Genomic DNA, 17,790 nt, shown 5'->3' with positions numbered 1-17,790 from the left:
TGTTGGCTACACCTGTGGAATACTTGTATGCACATACTTTTTTTCTCACTACAAAACTTTTAAACTTGTAAGTCATACCACAACCTGTTACGGTGCAAAGGAAATTTTCACTTCTGCTTGGTATCAGCATGTATAAGATTTCCATTTTTGGCAATATAAAAAGAGACTACTAATATATTAAAGCAGAGACGTATATAGAGAGAGTTTGGCCAACTCGATTTCGGCAGGGTAACAAGATGGTGTCCATATGTCAGGTGACCAGCAGTTGACCCATCACACTGTGATTGGTCACGCCGTGATTGGTCAACTGCTGGTCACATGACATATCATTGGCCAAACTCTCTATGGACTATATGCCACAGAGGAGGCGGGAATTCCGTATTCCTAGTTTTCACCCATTAACTTTGTTTCCGTTTCCGGTTTGCAACGTGTGGGCCGCGTCCCAGTACTTGCGCTTTCGCCTTTGTGCCCCTCGGTTGCGCGTTCCCGTCGACGGGTGCGAGGCTGCGAGTGTGTAGTGTCTGTCTCGGTGTCCGAAGCATTTCAGATAGCCGAGACGCCCTCGCGCAGTGGGGGTACGCAGGGTAGGAGTGCGAGTGTTGGAACGCGGCCAGCAGTGGCCGGAAACGGCGCTGAAGTGTAAAACCTGGAAGTCGCAAATCCGTGGCATCTACCCCATATACGGCTTTGTTGAAAAGTGGACAATTACCCCACCTACAGGCCAAAATCAAGAACCTAAACAATAAGATGCGAGGGGCAGATGTCGGCTTGATTGACATGTTTTCTACCCGACGTGCCTTACATTAAGCTTCAATCCAGTACTCAATAAAATGGACCTGCAAATTGTAAAGTAGATATTTTATTGAGACAAGTCCAACCACACTTGAGCTACATTTATGGTGGCTTGCCTGCACATAGCACATACATTAAATGTCCGCTTCAACATGATATTTTTGTCTGTCTGTTATATTGCAATAAAGACTGAAAGTGTTTGACGTGTATGTCTTACTGACATTTACATTAGTATTAGCTAAGTTTTCAATGTACTTTTAGTTGATTAAGAAACAGAAAGTGTCTTGACACCAGTGTACAGCGAGACTTCTAATTTTTTTTTTTTTTTAAACAGACACAGACGTTATCATAAAATGGTTTCATGTAATTCCAAGCCACCACCAAAGGAAAGAAAAACTTTGAGGTGACGAATAACACTCCAAGTCCAATGTTGACATTTCAGACAGTGACAGACAGAAATGCTAAGAGGTCCTAGCACAGTTAGAACACAATAAAACTGATCACAACCTGAAATTCTACAACACAAACAACAGATGTGTGACAATGACCAACTATAAAGTCATGTAGTCGACTATGATACAAACTAAGCATACACAAAAAAACACACACGCTATTTTAATCAGTTCAATGGCATTGTTTTGAACAACAGCAAAATGAGTAGAACCGGATCGCTCTTAGTTTGTGGCAACTCGTAGCGGAGTTTCACATTTTGCGACACTTTGGTGTTGCCACGACAAAAGATCAACAGTTACAGTAAATAATCCAAATAAATCAACACAAGATAATAAAATAACAGCAAAATGTCTGATATGCATGTTCCGTGATGAATCTGCTTCAGTCGTCCAAAATGATTCCTGACAAAGACTTATTGACTTTACCATCCATTTTAACTAACCAACTTGTGCCTGTTTTAATTCTCAAGCAAAACAAACATTCACATTCCTAAATACCAGGAAGTATCAGGAAAGGACGAATATTTGATGAGGGACGGAATCATGTTAGGCACCTTAAGTCTGTTGTCGTTCTCTATTGCTTCTACTCACACATACACTCGGTAGAAGACAGAAAATGTTGGATATTATCAGAGTTAAAACGGTAACGTCAAAAGGAAACATGCGCATGATGTACGTTTTCAGTCCCTCCATCCACCGTCCTGGAGAGCAAACCTAAGAACTGATGATCTGCCCAGACCAGGTCTCGTGTTTCGTGCCTGGGTTCAGATGAATTATCTTCACCTCCACCGCCTGCACCTTCAGGTTCTTGGGGGGAACTCTGCACACTTTGTATGTGACCTCATCGCCCTCGACGGGAACATATTCCCCATCGATGCTGAAACACAAGACAAATATGCTCAGTCTGACGCTCTGTCACCAAATATATTCAGAGGCAGTGACATTGAGAAATTCCTAAAATGTCAGGTGCTGTATCAGATCTAAAAGGCGGAGGTTGAATAGCTAATATTTGAGCGGTTTTACTACTTTACATGAGCAGGGCAAACTTAAGTACAGTATTTGGAATGCTAGCTTGTAGGCTTGTGTCACACACTAGTAGCATCCTTATCAAGAATATTGATTAAATGATCATTTTTCTATAAAGTCGCTTTATGATGAGTTGAGCAATAAATTCATTTATTCAATATCATATACTCAATATGCTTGATAGGGAGGCAACTAGTGCATGACACAAGTTGGGCCTGGTAGGGGTACGAGTGCAGCCAGCACAGTAGGTTATTAGTAAGATTTAATTGCGTACTTGTAGGCCAAAACTGAAACTAGTGCAGGGGTCAGCAACCTTTTAGGCTAAATAACAAAACAAAACAACATCTGTCTGATATATTTTGGTAATTTTGTGCCTCTTTTCTTCCTTTGTTGGACATTTTATGGCTATTTTTGGACATTTTTCCTGACTTTTTTTTGCTATCAATTTTCTGACATTTTGGGCAAATTTGTAGCCATCTTGTGGTGGTATTTTGGGAGATTTCCTCTTTTGATTTGGGGCATTTTATACTTAAAAAATAATAATATTAAAAGATTAATTTTCAGATTTTTTATTTTTTTGGGCAATTTTGTGTTTTCAGGTATTTTTTTTGTTTGGAGACATTTTTTACTTTATAGTTATGTTTTTGTCTACTTTATTATTATTTTCTTACAATTACTTTTCTGATTTTTTGGGGCGTCAATTCCAAAATCATTTTATGGTAATTTTCTGCCTTTCTTCTTTTGTTTTTGAACATTTTATAGTTACTTTTTGAATGTTTTCTTTTATGCCTTTTTAAGATAAATTTTCCAACTTTTTTTTTTAGCAATTTTGTGTATATTATAGCCTATGGCAATTTTCTGCTCTTTTTTTGGACATTTTTTTTATTTCTAAAAACATTTTCATCGACTTTTCGGCTCTTTTTCTGAGAGCTTTTTCTGTGGACTCTGACATTTTTTAAAATATTAAATTATGATCTAAATTCTTAATTCATTCAAATATTATCTACAAATTAAAATAAATATGTTAAAAAAAATTCAACTTATTTTCTTAGAGCTCCACATTGGGCCACAGGAGAGGGACTAAAAGAGCCACATGTGGCTCAACAGCCGCAGATTGCAGACGACTGAACTAGTGGACCAAGCATTGCTACTAGTGTGCTCAATAGTCCTACTACTGAGGACAAAGAGTGCACTAGTACATGGACCTCAAGCTGGATATCAAGGATCAATATTCAAACAGCTTTCTTTCGTTGCCCTCAGAGTGTCATCGCATGTCGATTGTCACTCACTCTGAGATGTGAACAAAGATGTCTTCGCAGCCATGGCTGGGCCGGATGAACCCGTGTCCCTGTGACCTTGAGAAGTTCTTACAAACGCCCTTGAACACAGGACCTGAGTGAGCTCGGACCGTGCTGCGTGCACACAAAGAATTTGAATGTTACTAAGGACATTTAATGAAGTGGCTGCCACTTCTGGTTCAAACTCAGAAAAATGAATCAAAATAAAGAAATGCAGAAATGAAAGCGAGGTTAGAGAATGTCAGTTAGTCACATCTTCCTCATTGTGTTGCAAACACAACAGAAGGGGATAAGACCAACATTCAACACAGAAAGTTGTAACTGTTAAAAAAAAAACTATATTGATACTATAACTTCAACCAATGACTTTTCAAATTTGCCTTTTCCCATCTTCTGATTGGTTGGCAAGCCAAGATAGACTAACAGAACACATTAGCATCTATTGTTTTAAATTTTGTTTTCATGTTTATTCGAGAGATATTGATTGCGACCAGACTTACGCTGAGTACGTGCGAGTACGTTTGGTCGGCAGCGGGCTCGGGAGTTCCCGCGGTAGCGCCTGCTCCCCCCTCTCCTCCCAAACCCGACTGCCTTCCCTCAAGAATGGGAAGGACACGGTGAGCGGGGCGTCGGGGGATCGGAGCGGGGTCGCCGAGGGTGACGTGAGGCTGCGGTCCGTCATGCTGACTTCGGCGGGACGGGGACGGGGATGCTACCGAGTGTGCTGCTAAACACAGCTGTCTTCCGTTTGTGCGGGACACGGGCTCAGCAAGTTATCCAGGTCAGCACTGTCACTTCAAGTCTATCAGGAGGACATGCTGTGAGGAGGAAAAACACAGGGAGATGGAGGCAGTATGAGAGAGCTGTCACGCAGCTTCAGACATTTAGACGTGACGATGCAGAGGAGAGCTGAGAGGAGCTTGTTTCAGTCAAATACTGTAAAGCGGGGGCGTCAAACTTGTTTTTAATCGCAGGTTACACACTTGTTATGATTGTGATTAAAACCCACATACTTGTAAATATATAATCGCTACAAGTGCAGTACATCAAAAATCACAGTTCAGTGCATAACTTAAATTTACCAATCAGTTCACATTAGGTACAGTAAAGCAGAATATGCTACGTCAGTGGTTCTTAACCTGGGTTTAGAGTTTAAGTATCAAATGCATAGCGTGTCAGTACAATGAGTTTTTTTTAATTGGTTCCAAGCAGAATTCATATATTTTCAAATTTAAATCAAAGAATACTTTACATTATTCCTTTATAACTGCTTTAAAGGGGATGATTCAGTGCTTTGCTGTGCGTGTCACGCCCACTCTCCTGTGTGTGATGCTCGAGGGTGACGTCAGAACAGCTACAGGAGGCCACCTTCAAGTGACGTCAACAGCCCCGTCCCCAATTCCCAAATTCCCATTACTGTACTGTATTCATCTTTTTTTCTAAGTAAAAATAATACAAAAAGGCAGGGACAAATTGTGACACAATGACACCAGAAGGAGCCGGAAAGATGAATAACAAGACAATGCACAGAAACGCGTTACATACATAATACAAAATGTTTGCTTAAGCCCTCTTCTGGCATACTCTGACAGTAAAGCATTGATGGTATAAAAAAAAAAGAACATTTGATGACTATCAATTTTGTTTGCAGTGATGATATTTGAATGTTTTTTTTTCATCCACTTCCTGTCATACGACCCGTCCCCATCCAAAAACAAAAGCCTCCCTCACTGACCGTCACTGTGCTGTGGATCTTCACCATGCATTACGAAGATGAATGATACTTACAGCGGCGGCCCCACCAGCTGGTTGGACGGTCAACTCACTGTGCCAATGTGTGCGTTAAGACGATGCGTATCATTATATAAGAACCAAATTAAATAATTAAGTGGGAAAACCTGATGTGAAGGCGAGCGTGCGCAGCTGGCGGAGGTTTCCGATGGCGTGATGCGAAGGGTGCGCATGCGCACCGCGCTCCTCCACCCTGCGAGCGGATGCGATGCGTTCAAAGCGAACTCGCTGTGGCGGAAACTTCGCGTTTGCGCATCTCTTCCTTCCGTGATGTCACTGCACGACGACGAACCGTATCAGTGGAGAGAACCTTTGTTTGGATAATATTAATCTGCACAATTTAAGGAGTTCAGATGCGTTTTCCGTGAAAAATGGGGTAAAAAAAAAATATATATATATACATATTTAAATATATGGCAACGAACTGTGTCATGTACAGGATCTAGAACAGTTAATTTAATCAAATAACATGAAAAAAAACATAAAAATGTAATTAAAATATAGTACACTATAGAAACTAATTAGCAGGGTCTGTTTGTAATTGGACAAAAAAACACCTTTATTTGTCATATACTGTAGCGGTGTAGTGATCAACAAAGTGTGACAGTGTCCTGGCGTGATATCCTGTGGTCATAAGTCATCTGTAGATCGCCTTTTTATTTAAAACACACACACACACAGATGTATGTCAATGGAATAACGATTTTTTAAAAGAGTTAAAATGAAAAGAGAGCTGGATGGTACAATCCTTAAATCGGGCAGAAAAACTTGTCTTCCTACTAAACTGTTAGTTTACTTTGAGGCAGCATTCTCAGGGAGAAGGAAGTCACATGAACACCTCTTTATCTGATCTTTTTTCTCTTTTTTTTTTAATGCAACATGACCTAGTTTTACCAGACAATTGAGAGAAGCAACCAATGATCTCACAGGGGTCACATAATATTCATTATGTGTATATATTTATGTCCTTCAAAATATAGGATTTAATAGCTTGTCTCTAATCCCTAGTGGCTTCCCGTCACCGCACAACATAACAAATCAAAATTATCAACATTGATGACAGGCCCTTCACATTATTTGATGTTGAGGTGATATGAATGCTTAGTAAACACTATAATAAAATATGAAATATTATTACAGAAAATAATGTACGTGGGTTTATTTCCGCACCTCTGAGTTTTCATTCTTTTGACACCCTAAATTATATCCAATGCGTAAGAGCAAAAACAATAATAATAAATCTCATTTTGAGTTTATCGTTAGCCCTATATCACTTTTCAAAACATTATGGTAAATAAATTATTATACTTCTTTGAATTACTGAATCACTTATATTTCATTGATAAGGGAAATGCTGTCCAATGTAAAATAAAATAACTAAAAGCGGATACTTATGGATCAATCCGCATTAAATATACGACACATAATAAACATGATGCTTGTAGGTCTTTTAGGTTGAGTATTTCCCAGACGATCTTCCTCAACGCAACACATCAGCGTGTTTCGTCCATTGTTAGTCTCTTAACTAAGTCAATAGGACTCAGTCAAAGTCAAAAATCAAGTTTTGCTCCAATCACAACAGGTCTTCCAGAGCAATGCTGATGATGATGATAGTGGTCCAAATGATCTCCACCTCCTGCTAGTTGTTCCACCATGACAGCAGCCCCAGTCCTGGCTCACAAATGGTCCCCTAAGACAAGACACATAATGGGTCAGTTTCAGTGTTTTTTTTCTCATGGTATGCTATTCTAAATATTAGCTACAACATTAGGTACACTGACACAGGCACATTCTAATGCGGTCCAATATAAGAAATGTGTTAAAAGTTTTGCCTTTATAAATACTATCATGCTTAATTTTGACACTGGCAAAAAAAAGGAATTAACTCAGTCATTAGGAAATACACTATAGATCTTCAGTAGTGCAGATTTGCATCACCACCGTCAGCATGATGCAACGCTACAGCATGTCGAGTGCCCATCTTGCATAACATTGTGTTTCAAACTTGGGACAGCACACTGAAAAACTGCTGCAGCAAGAACAGCTCTCACTATTAGTGTGTATGGCGCCTCTTTCTTCTCGCCGGTATCTTGTGCCGGTGGTGGTGCCGTTGACTGCCCAGGTTGGGCGGGTGGCACGTCAGTAATCGGGCCCGTTGGCGACGTATCCACAAACACCTCATCCGCCACTCGAAAACGGATCTCCTCTCCCTGGTCCATGTAGAGGTCGTGTGCTCCTTCGTCCGTCTCGTATTCCCAAAGCCAAACTTGCTCGGCTTCGTCGCTTGAGCAGGAGCTAAGGAGGACTACGGTAACACTACAAATCCACTTATTTTAAAGATACTTCATTTGATGTAACATTTGAGAGGATACAATTTAGTGGGTTGCTGAAGAGACTCTGGTGGGATGAGAATGTCATCAAAGAAGCCCATGGTCACTGAGAAATGGAAACGGAGCTGTCAGCGTTAAGCAGATATTTTTAGAGCTTCCGATGTTGGAAGCGGGATGTGAGCTTTTACCACGATTTTCATATACATGCTAGCTAGAAAATTGACAAATGAGATTACCATAAACACCCTCCTGACTGCAGTACTTGATCTTGCCCACCAGTATCTCATCCAGAAACGGGTGGAAAACAACATATCTGAAATGAACTGACAGAGAAAAAAATGGGATCAAGGTAAACTCATTCAAAGGAATGTGTAACTTTCAAACATACCATCTCATCTCATATGCCAAAGCATAATTTATGTAATTATTAGCAGATTTTTTTTCATACTAATTAGTTTGCGTCAATATTTTTTCACTATTTAGTTTCCCTTTATATTGTAGAAAAATGTGTAATAATAAAATGTGTGCAGTCAAAGTTAAAGCATTAACTATTTAATTTATCGCAAAAAATTAGCGCATTAATCATGTATTAACTAAGATTAATTGCAATATTAATTTTGACCACAGCTTATCCTTTATCTTGACAGAGGATGGTTACGTTAAAGGTAGCACAGGTTGTGTTTGAGCAATAAACATAACTACAGGCATTAAAGTAAAGCATTTAATAAATGTTTGCGTATGACAAAAATATTTGTTCATGTCGAACTAATATCTTTTCCATTTTTAATTATGCAAGTAATTAACTGATTAGAAAAGGAGGAGGATGGGTGTGTGCAGTGGATAAATAATTTTGAAGATTAAATGTAAAAAATAATAATAATAACGTATAACAGGTGCTCTTTAAATTTGGTGGACAAAAAATGTTTTGATAAAAAAGCTTTTTTAATTAAGCGATTAATCAAAAATCTAAGATGTGATTAATCTGATTAAAAAATGTAATTGTTTGGAAGCTCTAAATAAAATCTAAAATAAAAGAATATATATGAAAAATTAGTTAATTCTATAAATGTGTTGTACATACAGAGTTCCAAACATTCATAAATTAGAATGTAAAAATGGCTTTGGTATATTTTAAGGGGGGCTTTCCACTTGAAAGAAAAATACCTGGTAATACCAGAATACCTGGAAAAGCTCTTCGTACAAGATGAAACATGGCTTTTGCAATTAAGATGTGTTTTGGTTGTTTTTGAAGAACACTTAAAAGAGAGGCATATGAATAAGAAGCAAAATCTTGTTCAATTTAGGCTAAAAGTAGTTAAAGGATAACTCAACAGGAAGTCAAACTCTTGCTCCACCCCTCACTAAGATTTAAAATGGCCGCTCAAAGGGGCTCTTGCCTGGAGGACCGTTGGGTTGCGAATGGGGAGAGGGTTGGGCGTGGTCTGGCTGTGATTGACAACAGCAACTCACTAAGAAGACGTTTAAGGAGGCGTGTACGAGAATGAGCCGGTGGGTGGCGGGGGTGACTACGTCATGCAGAACAAGTGAGTAGTATGTATCGTCTCGTGTAATGAGAGGACAAACAGCCAAATTGAGTTTATCCCAGTGTGTTACCTGAAGATGGCGCCAAACACACGGGTTTTGCCCCAAATTCAAGCTTTAAACAAACATGAACTCAAATGTTAAAGTAATGACCAGGACATGTAGACAGCATTTGTAGACACCAGTTTATCAGAAGAAAAAAACATTTGATTTAGTGTTGAGTTATCCTTTAACAACAAGGTAGTGGACAACATAACGCAGTGATAACAGTCAAGCGTTAAGCTCATCATACCTTTAGTGTGTGATGCACCATCTCCCGGGAAAATGTATGAATCTTCCAGATTTGTGATGTCATACAAGCAGATGCAGAGGCCGACATTGTAGACCACCTGAGGTAAGAACAGAGTGTAAGCATGCAGTTACAAAAAGGCGGCTTACGTGGCAGGACGCACTTTCATTTGTAAGTGCAAAGTTACACACTACTTACATCAAATTAAAAAAAAAAAATCTGGATGAACTTAAAATGCAGTATAACCTTTAAATGTAAACTTAATTGATCCTTCTGTAAAAGTTTCAATGTACGTCCAGCTATTCAATGCTTTAGTACATTTTCCGTATTTTGCTCTTTTCCCAAAAGGAGATGAACAGTAAAATTCATAGCAAGTGTTTGATTCATTAATCTACCGTTGTTGGTTTTGTTGCTGTTGTTGATTAGTGACGGCAAAATAAATATCTGATTCACAGCAGTCCACTGTATGCATCACGCTAAAACAGCCTATCCACGGCCAACCTACTTTAATCGCTCCGGCGATTGACCAATCAGAGCTGTTCACGGCAAAATAATCATTGCCCAATGAGTAAAACAGGTAGCCTAACTCGACGTCTAAAACACACACACAATCAATCAAAGGTTTGAGCACATATTAACAGACCCACCTTGTTAGCCAGCTTTTTGTTCAATTCCTCGGACACAGCCTCGTTGAGCTGTCGGTGAAAGTTCCACGGAGGAATCCTGACTGTGTCCATCATCTCCACCAACACAAACATGGTTACGACTCAAGCGCACGCAACAAAAACCAAAGCGCGGTGTGCGAGCTACATTTGAGAGTTGAAGAACGTTTCGTTTTGTCATCTACCAAACACGTTAAACAAAAGCATGTCTTAAACAAAAACTAAAAACTACAACAAAACGTAAAGTTATCGTTGACAGCGTTGAAAACATGTTGCTGCCATGTGATACTTACGACAGTGCCGGCACAACATCGGTCAATTTACGACATGTCGTCAAGAAATTTAAAGGTACAGAGCGGTGTTGTTGTTTTTTTTGGAGTGGGTGGGGTGGGGTGGGGGATTAAAGGTATGCGTCCTTTACAGATGTTGACGTTTTTAAATAACCCCATATATTTCGTAATATATATTTAATAGACCCATTTTCGAAAGGCTTGCATGTACAATCCGGTGAATTTTGGTTGATGATATTTAAAAGCTTGTTTGAGCTTGCTTTTATTTTCTTCTATTTTTTTTCTTCTTTAAAAAACAAAAAAGACTCCCAACATTCAAATAAATTTGCTTACTTTCGTACAGTACTTGTTAGCCTTGAATATACGCAAAGTTAAATGAAAAGCAGACCAGTGAAGTATATAAGGGCCTTTCACAGACCACTTTCACACATATTATATTTTCATCTGTCACTTTGCAACCCATAAACAACATTGCATCGCTTTGCTTCAATGTAGGAGAAATGTTAATGATTCTCAAAAGTATTTGAGTACAAACTGCTAACAGACATGGAATTATTCATACTGTCAAAGACAGTAACAAGTCCAATATTTCGTATTTAACATTTGTTTAACTATGGACTATTTAACTATAACAAAATATGATTTAACTTAAAAATCAATACATTTGTCAAAATTAGCATGCTTAAACCGTTCAAAATTGAAGGAAATGTGTATAAATATAATTTTTTATCATGTCAAGTCAACTTTATCATACATTTTAAACTTTTGGTGTGGATTTGTTTGTCTTGTCTGCACTCTGCAGTCAGGAGGTCTATGTTATTCAACGTCTCCTCTGCAAAATTCAAACACCCAAAAAGCGTCACAAGTTTAGTAATATATATCTGAAATCATAAAACAACAGTTATGAATTTATAAAACAATGCACACAAAGTGAGTTTCAAATATTTCCCCCAAAAAAATATTTTACCCATCAACGTTATGCCCTCAGTTTGTGTAAACTCTGAATTAAAACAAAATCATCTCAATCCATGTGTATTAAAAAAAAAAGTATAAATGCAAAATTACTGGAAATTTTTATTTAGCACAAGGTCATGCTATTGAATTATTTTGAGGCCGTCTTGACTGTTTGCTGTCTTTTATTTTGTGTTGACCTTTTGTGTGTGCGTACTTGTAAATACTACATTGTGAGGACCAACAGACTGAAGACATTTTTGTGAAGTGAGGACATTTTGGCCGGTCCTCACAACTCAAGACCTCTTTTTGAGGGTCAAGACTTGGTTTTAGAGTTTAGGTTTGAATTGGGTTATGGTTGAGGTTAGGGTAAGGAATGAGGGTAGGCAATCATTTTTGATGGTTGGGGAAAAGTGAAGGGACGAGGAAATGCATTATGTCAATGGATGTCCTCACAATTATGATCGCCTTTCCTCTTCCTGACTGTGCTGCATGCAGCAATGCCAGTAATGCTCTGGGAAGATTGACACATTTTTAATATTAAAGATGAACAATATTGATATTGATATTACTACGGTCACTGCTTGGACATCTCAACTCTGCCATCCCTTCTTTAAAAAATATATATTTTACACCGGTTTTTCCCCAAGGAGAGGTCCAAATATGCCATTTGGGGGCCCCATGAAAGGGAAAAGGCTGCTATTTTGGAACGCATCAACACACAATAATGATCTTGGGCTCGAATGAAAGGTTATAGTTGGGTCATTTCTATAAACTGTTGTACATACAATTATAAAGAGTACAAATGGTGATTTGGTGCAAATTCCATTTTATGTAAACAAAACACAACCCAACAAACACAAAATGTTTACAAAATATATATATATATATCTATATTACATCTTGTTGTCAACATGCCAGCGATTATAGCAGTCTCTACTGGGCAAGAAGCACAGCGCCGTAACACATGTGGCACACTTGATAGGAGTTTTAAAGTGGCAGCACCTGCACCTCAAGCGCCCACTGGTGCTGTGGCCTGATATGTAAACAGGTCTGTGATGAGTGGAGCGGGGTAAGTCGGGTTGTGCTGGGGTGGAAGACGCCACCTCGGCCAACTCCAAAACCAAGCTCTCTCTGAACGCCTTCTGGTGCAGATGAACCTCCCCTTTCCTTTTGGCAATTTCCCTGTGCAGGATGAAGGCATTCACGATAGCGATGTCCAAGAAGTGGAAGAAGAAAGTTTTGTACCACTTCCTAGTTTTGTGCAGGACCTTGTAGTACCCTATCAGGACATCTGATACGTCGACTCCCCCCATGAACCTGAAAGGGGGAAAAAAGAGAGAAAATAACATCAAAATATGCCCAACACACAAACTATTATATTCCCAAATGCATAAAATAATACTTGAATGTATAATACATACTGGTTGTATTCCTTTACTGCTGGTGGAACAGGGATGTCCTTCAGCGTCAACAGCCCATCTTCTGTTCTTACCCACCGCTGGACTGTGTCGTCTCTGTGGGCTTTGTGCAGTGTGGAGCACAGAAAAACGTCCTTTGTGTCTCTCCAATGGATGAACAGAAGGGAGCTGTTCCTCAGCCATCTGATGCTCCCTCGTTGTGACCTGGAGCTCAGGGTGTTTGTTTCCATTTTAGGAAAGCCAATTTGGTTCGTACGGATGGTCCCACATGCCCAGATCTTCTTTTCAAGCAGGTCGTGGAAAAGCCTTGGACTTGTGTAAAAATTGTCCACAAACAGTTTGTATCCAGTGCCCAGTAAATTTGTCTGGACCAGATTCATCACCGAGTCATAACCTAGCCCTTTCCCACTGTACTGATGCGATTTTCCTTGATAAATAAAAAAAATCCCAGATGTATCCATTTGATGAATCCGCAAGGACAAAAAGCTTGTAGCCCCATCGTACAGGCTTGCTCTTCATATACTGCTTTTGGCCATAACGGGATTTTGATGCAACCATTCTCTCATCAACTGAAATGTTTTGGCTGGGATGATAGCTGCTTCTGCATATAAGCCTCAACTCATCATAAAGAGGTTTAGTTCTGCAGAGTCGATCATATCCTTTTGTTCCCCTCCTCTGATCATTTGCACCATCCTCTGCTATGCTGCTAAGGTGCAGGGACCGACATATTCGGAGGAATTTTTTCCCAGTCATAACTTCTTTGGGAAAAGGCAGGCTGTAAAGCTTTGATTTTCTCCAATAATCGCTAAATGAGCCACATTTTACAAATCCCATATATACGATCAAAGCCATGAAACCATACATGTCCTTAAATGTGATATCCACCCATGGGGATGTTGGCGTTGACATGTGTGTGGCACCATAGTCATTTGTGTTCCGAGTTATTGTCATCAGCATGGACTTGGTAAAAAAAAAGCTGAAAAAGCTGCAGTACCGTGTATGACTTGGTACAAATGACCTGGGGTCCAGGTGTGTGTAGGGGTTTGAAGATGGGCTGTGGAGGTGAAATGTCTTGGACTCCAGTATCCTTCCAGTGCTCGACAGTTGACGTTAGCGAAACCCCTGCTTGACTGCAACTGATGCGGGCTCTCCCCCTCCCCCGTCCTCTGCCTCTTGCTCCTCTTTTGCCACAGGTACCATTCTGAAGAGTTGCGGGATGGAGCTCCTCCTCTGAACGAGTACTCTGTTCCTGTTCCATTCTAGGCTGTTTGCTTTGTGAGGAAGGAACACATGGGACCCAGTCCACATCTGAATCTTCCAGAGACTCATAAGGCCTATTATGTAAAAAAGACAAAGAAGAAGAAACAAAAGAAATGCAATATTTAAAAGTAGGAATCATTTTTTCCCCCATACAAGCGTTTTTTTACTCAATAAAACTCAAAAGAGTCACACCCGCCCCTCCACAGAACACACACACACTTTAACTGAGTAAGAGACAGTTCATGCACAAAAAAATAAATTATGATTCGAACAATAGTGAGAAAATACTTACGTATCAAGAGCCATGTCGAGCCATTAATCTGCCTCAGAGTTAATATCGCTGTCCTCCTGTGATAAAAATGCTTCCGAATTGTCACTATCCCGACATAGACAACGTTCAAAAGCTTCATCGACTGTGTATTTTCTTTTAGAAATCCGTTTTGCCATGGTTTCCAAGAAAAAATAACATGGAAATCCGCCGCTTGTTATGTTGTCTGTTGTGCTCTGCTCTTACACGTGATCCGAGATTGCTAGTTTGAGTTCATGTTGCTTAGCGGGCTGATTTGAGTAAGGGAACACACGACCGGAAGTGACGTAACCGAGTGTGCGCATTCCCACGCCCCTCCCCCCTCACTTTATTTAACATTCTATAAACATACACTTGTAGAGGATGCAACGCCTGAACATGGCAACAATATAAACAACAAAAAACAATATGAGAATAAACAAAAACTGGGGATTCTTGCACATCACGTCACTTAAAATAAAAGAGGAGGTATACATCAAAAATCAAAACAATAAATACTGCTTCATATTAGCACTTGTTTTCCTTGCATATTTGTTTCTTTCCCACTTCTTCAAGCATAAAAAAAACAAGTTAAAATCAGCCATAAATCCTTGAAAGGATGTCTTACAGTTTTTCCACTTAGCACAATGAATATATTTGCCCACTAACAAAATAATATTAATTAAATCCGAAACAAAAAAGTTAAAATCATCCATAAAGAAAATAACAACAAGACTTTATTCAATTTGTGGAACGTCATTAATTTTTAGTGACAACCAAGTTCTTATATCAGTCCAAAATCTTTGTGAAAGAAAAAACAAATGATCCAAAGTTTCTTCATCATTTTGACAGAAGGAACAGTTATCTACCTCCAACTTAAATGTTCACTTAAGAAATTCTGCCATATCTTGTTAATGATTTTAAAATGTGCTTGTTTCACTTTAAGAAACACATGCCATCTAATGTATTTTGTAAATGCCTTATTTATATTAACTGAATTTATTAAATTCAAACCCTGCCAAACTGTCCCTCTACCAAAATCATGAAATATTCCGGTTTTAAATATCGTTCCAATAATTTTTTTGTCACGTTTCTTATCAAAAAGATTATATTAATCCACCATTAGACTTGGAAATGTTATACACCCATAAACTCTGAATTAAGAGAATCAAGGGTAAAGGGATTGCACCGCAGATTTTGCTATATTCTCTTTGAGAAGTTATATTTCACTGTAAAGTCTAAATAACTTTAAAACAATTCCATTACTATCCATTAAATCAGTTACAAATACAATACCCTTCACAAACCAAGTGATTTTAAATATTGATTTTCTATTAATCATAATTACTCTATTGTTCCACAAAATTGTTTTGTGAGGAGAAAAATTATGGGCAAATATAATTTCCCCCCCAAAAAAATGGGACTCTGTTCACATCAAAATCACGAATCTTTTTAAACAAAGATCTAGAAATGTGGTACCACATAGAGTTGGCATGTGACAAACAAGACTTAATCCAATTCATTCTAAATATACCAATCATCGATTCAAATTCTGGAGCTTTCACACCACCCTTGTCATATTCCTTGACTAGATGGGATCTTTTAATATACTGTCTTTTATTCCTCCATAAAAACTGAAAAATAACACTATTGGCTTTATTAACATTTCTTGAGTATATATACAAGGATTGGCATGGGTAAATAAATCACTTTGGAAATACCTTCCCCTTTAGATAACACGATTCTGCCGAAAATTAAGTCTCTTGTTAACCAACGACTGAGTGACTTTTTCATGTCCATTATACGGTTAACCGAGTGTACTATGTGGTTATAAAAATAAATACAAGTAACCAAAGTCACTGCTTTAATCGTTTACTCTGTATGGTCAGTGAGAACGTGACAGTGGTGGGATTCGAAACCCACGCCCTCGAAGAGGAATCGTCGACCACTCAAGACTAGACCATAGCACAGAAAAAGTGACGTTTTATGTTTGATATGATAGCCCGCCCTAAAATGTATACGGAAGAAGTCTTTATTACGCAAAGCCAACACAGTTGTAAGTTTGTTTCAAGAAAGTGCTTCAAATGTTGCTTGGGAGATTGATTTGAATAAGGGAACACGCCATAGGAAGTCACACGGATTGCGTGTGTGCTAGAGTAGGAATAATGTACTGTACTATGTGGAGTTATGGAAATAAATACAAGTAAGCAAGTCACTCATTTAATCGTCCACTCTGTATGATTGATTTGGTTCTTTATCGAACATATAAACACAAAGAAAGCACATTACCAGTCTAAAATATAAATTGAAGTAAAAAAGAAAACATGAATAGGAAGATAGAAAATAGTTTATATGTTCAAAAGGGGTAGGAGGAAGTTAAAAACGTATCTAGTCCTACCCCTTATTCATTTTATACTGATAAAATGATAAGGTAATGTATTTCAACAAAAGAAAATGTATAAACCTAATCATATATACAAGTGCACTTTAACATACGCACATTTGCCAGCGACATATGTACATGAAATGAACAGACATATACCATAATACATTTATAAATCATATCCTCATACTCACATATCCAATTTTCACTACACTCATACCGACACATCCAAAGAAATTACAGCATATATATAATTTTAACAGCTCATGTCTGATGCAAGTTTAAAAAAAAATTTTTAACTTTGCTTTTAAACCATTTTTAAAATTCAGCAAGTGACTGACATCTTTTCAGGTCAGTTCCAAAATCATTCCACAAATTAACACCTTTTACAGAAACACACCTATTTGTTCTTGTTTAAATTTTTTGTAGACACTTGTACCCCTTATGTTATAAGGACTCTCTCTAATTTCAAACAGCTTCTGAGTACTGTGGCAGAGTACATTGTTGTGTACTTTATACATTATTTGTGCTATTTTAAATTCAACTAAGTCGTAAAATTTCATTTTTAAACCTAGCACAGACCCTTGGGGGACTCCATGAGTAATCTTCAAGTGTTTTGATTGTATATTGTTAAACTGTAAGTACTGATGTCTATTATCCAAATAACTTTTCATCCATTTATTTGCTAAACCGCTTAGGCCATATCTTTCTAATTTATTCATTAGTATAGAATGATCTATAGTATCAAATGTTTTTTTTAAATCTATAAATAAATCTATATATCTATCCTGGGTAAGTAATTTTTTTATTATCTATGTTAGTAGATATTGCCTCTACGAGTTCCAGGACTGCCATTGAGGTGGTCTGTTTTTCTCTAACCCCATATTGATTTTCACTTAAAAGCTTATGTTTTTCAATAAAGTTGTCCAGTCTATATGAAAATATATATATTTTTTTTTAATTTTTGAGAACTGTGGCAGCAGTGATATTGGTCTATAATTAGTGGATATATCTCAA

At 38.2% G+C, this 17,790-nt stretch overlaps 2 protein-coding genes across 2 annotated transcripts; both read right to left on the bottom strand.

Annotated features, from left to right (window-relative positions):
- Positions 1-843: 843 nt before the first annotated feature.
- csdc2b (cold shock domain containing C2, RNA binding b) lies at positions 844-5,546 on the bottom strand. The gene is made up of 4 exons (XM_086078344.1): positions 5,357-5,546; positions 4,069-4,386; positions 3,560-3,682; positions 844-2,121 (listed from the first exon to the last, which is right to left on the bottom strand). Exons 2-4 carry the CDS (start codon positions 4,248-4,250, stop codon positions 1,959-1,961), a joined length of 468 nt encoding a protein of 155 aa, XP_085934470.1. The 5' UTR covers positions 4,251-4,386; positions 5,357-5,546; the 3' UTR covers positions 844-1,958.
- Positions 5,547-6,043: 497 nt separating this feature from the next.
- On the bottom strand, positions 6,044-10,490 carry polr3h (polymerase (RNA) III (DNA directed) polypeptide H). Its single transcript, XM_086080634.1, has 6 exons — positions 10,168-10,490; positions 9,524-9,620; positions 7,926-8,012; positions 7,732-7,795; positions 7,411-7,642; positions 6,044-7,049 (listed from the first exon to the last, which is right to left on the bottom strand). Exons 1-6 carry the CDS (start codon positions 10,276-10,278, stop codon positions 6,999-7,001), a joined length of 642 nt encoding a protein of 213 aa, XP_085936760.1. The 5' UTR covers positions 10,279-10,490; the 3' UTR covers positions 6,044-6,998.
- Between the last annotated feature and the right edge of the window lie 7,300 nt (positions 10,491-17,790).

The sequence above is a fragment of the Leptonotus elevatus genome, chromosome 1 (assembly GCF_054856555.1).
Source record: "Leptonotus elevatus isolate MCC_2025b chromosome 1, RoL_Lele_1.0, whole genome shotgun sequence".
Classification (NCBI taxonomy): Eukaryota; Metazoa; Chordata; class Actinopteri; order Syngnathiformes; family Syngnathidae; genus Leptonotus; species Leptonotus elevatus.
This window is presented reverse-complemented; position numbering and strand designations above follow the sequence as displayed.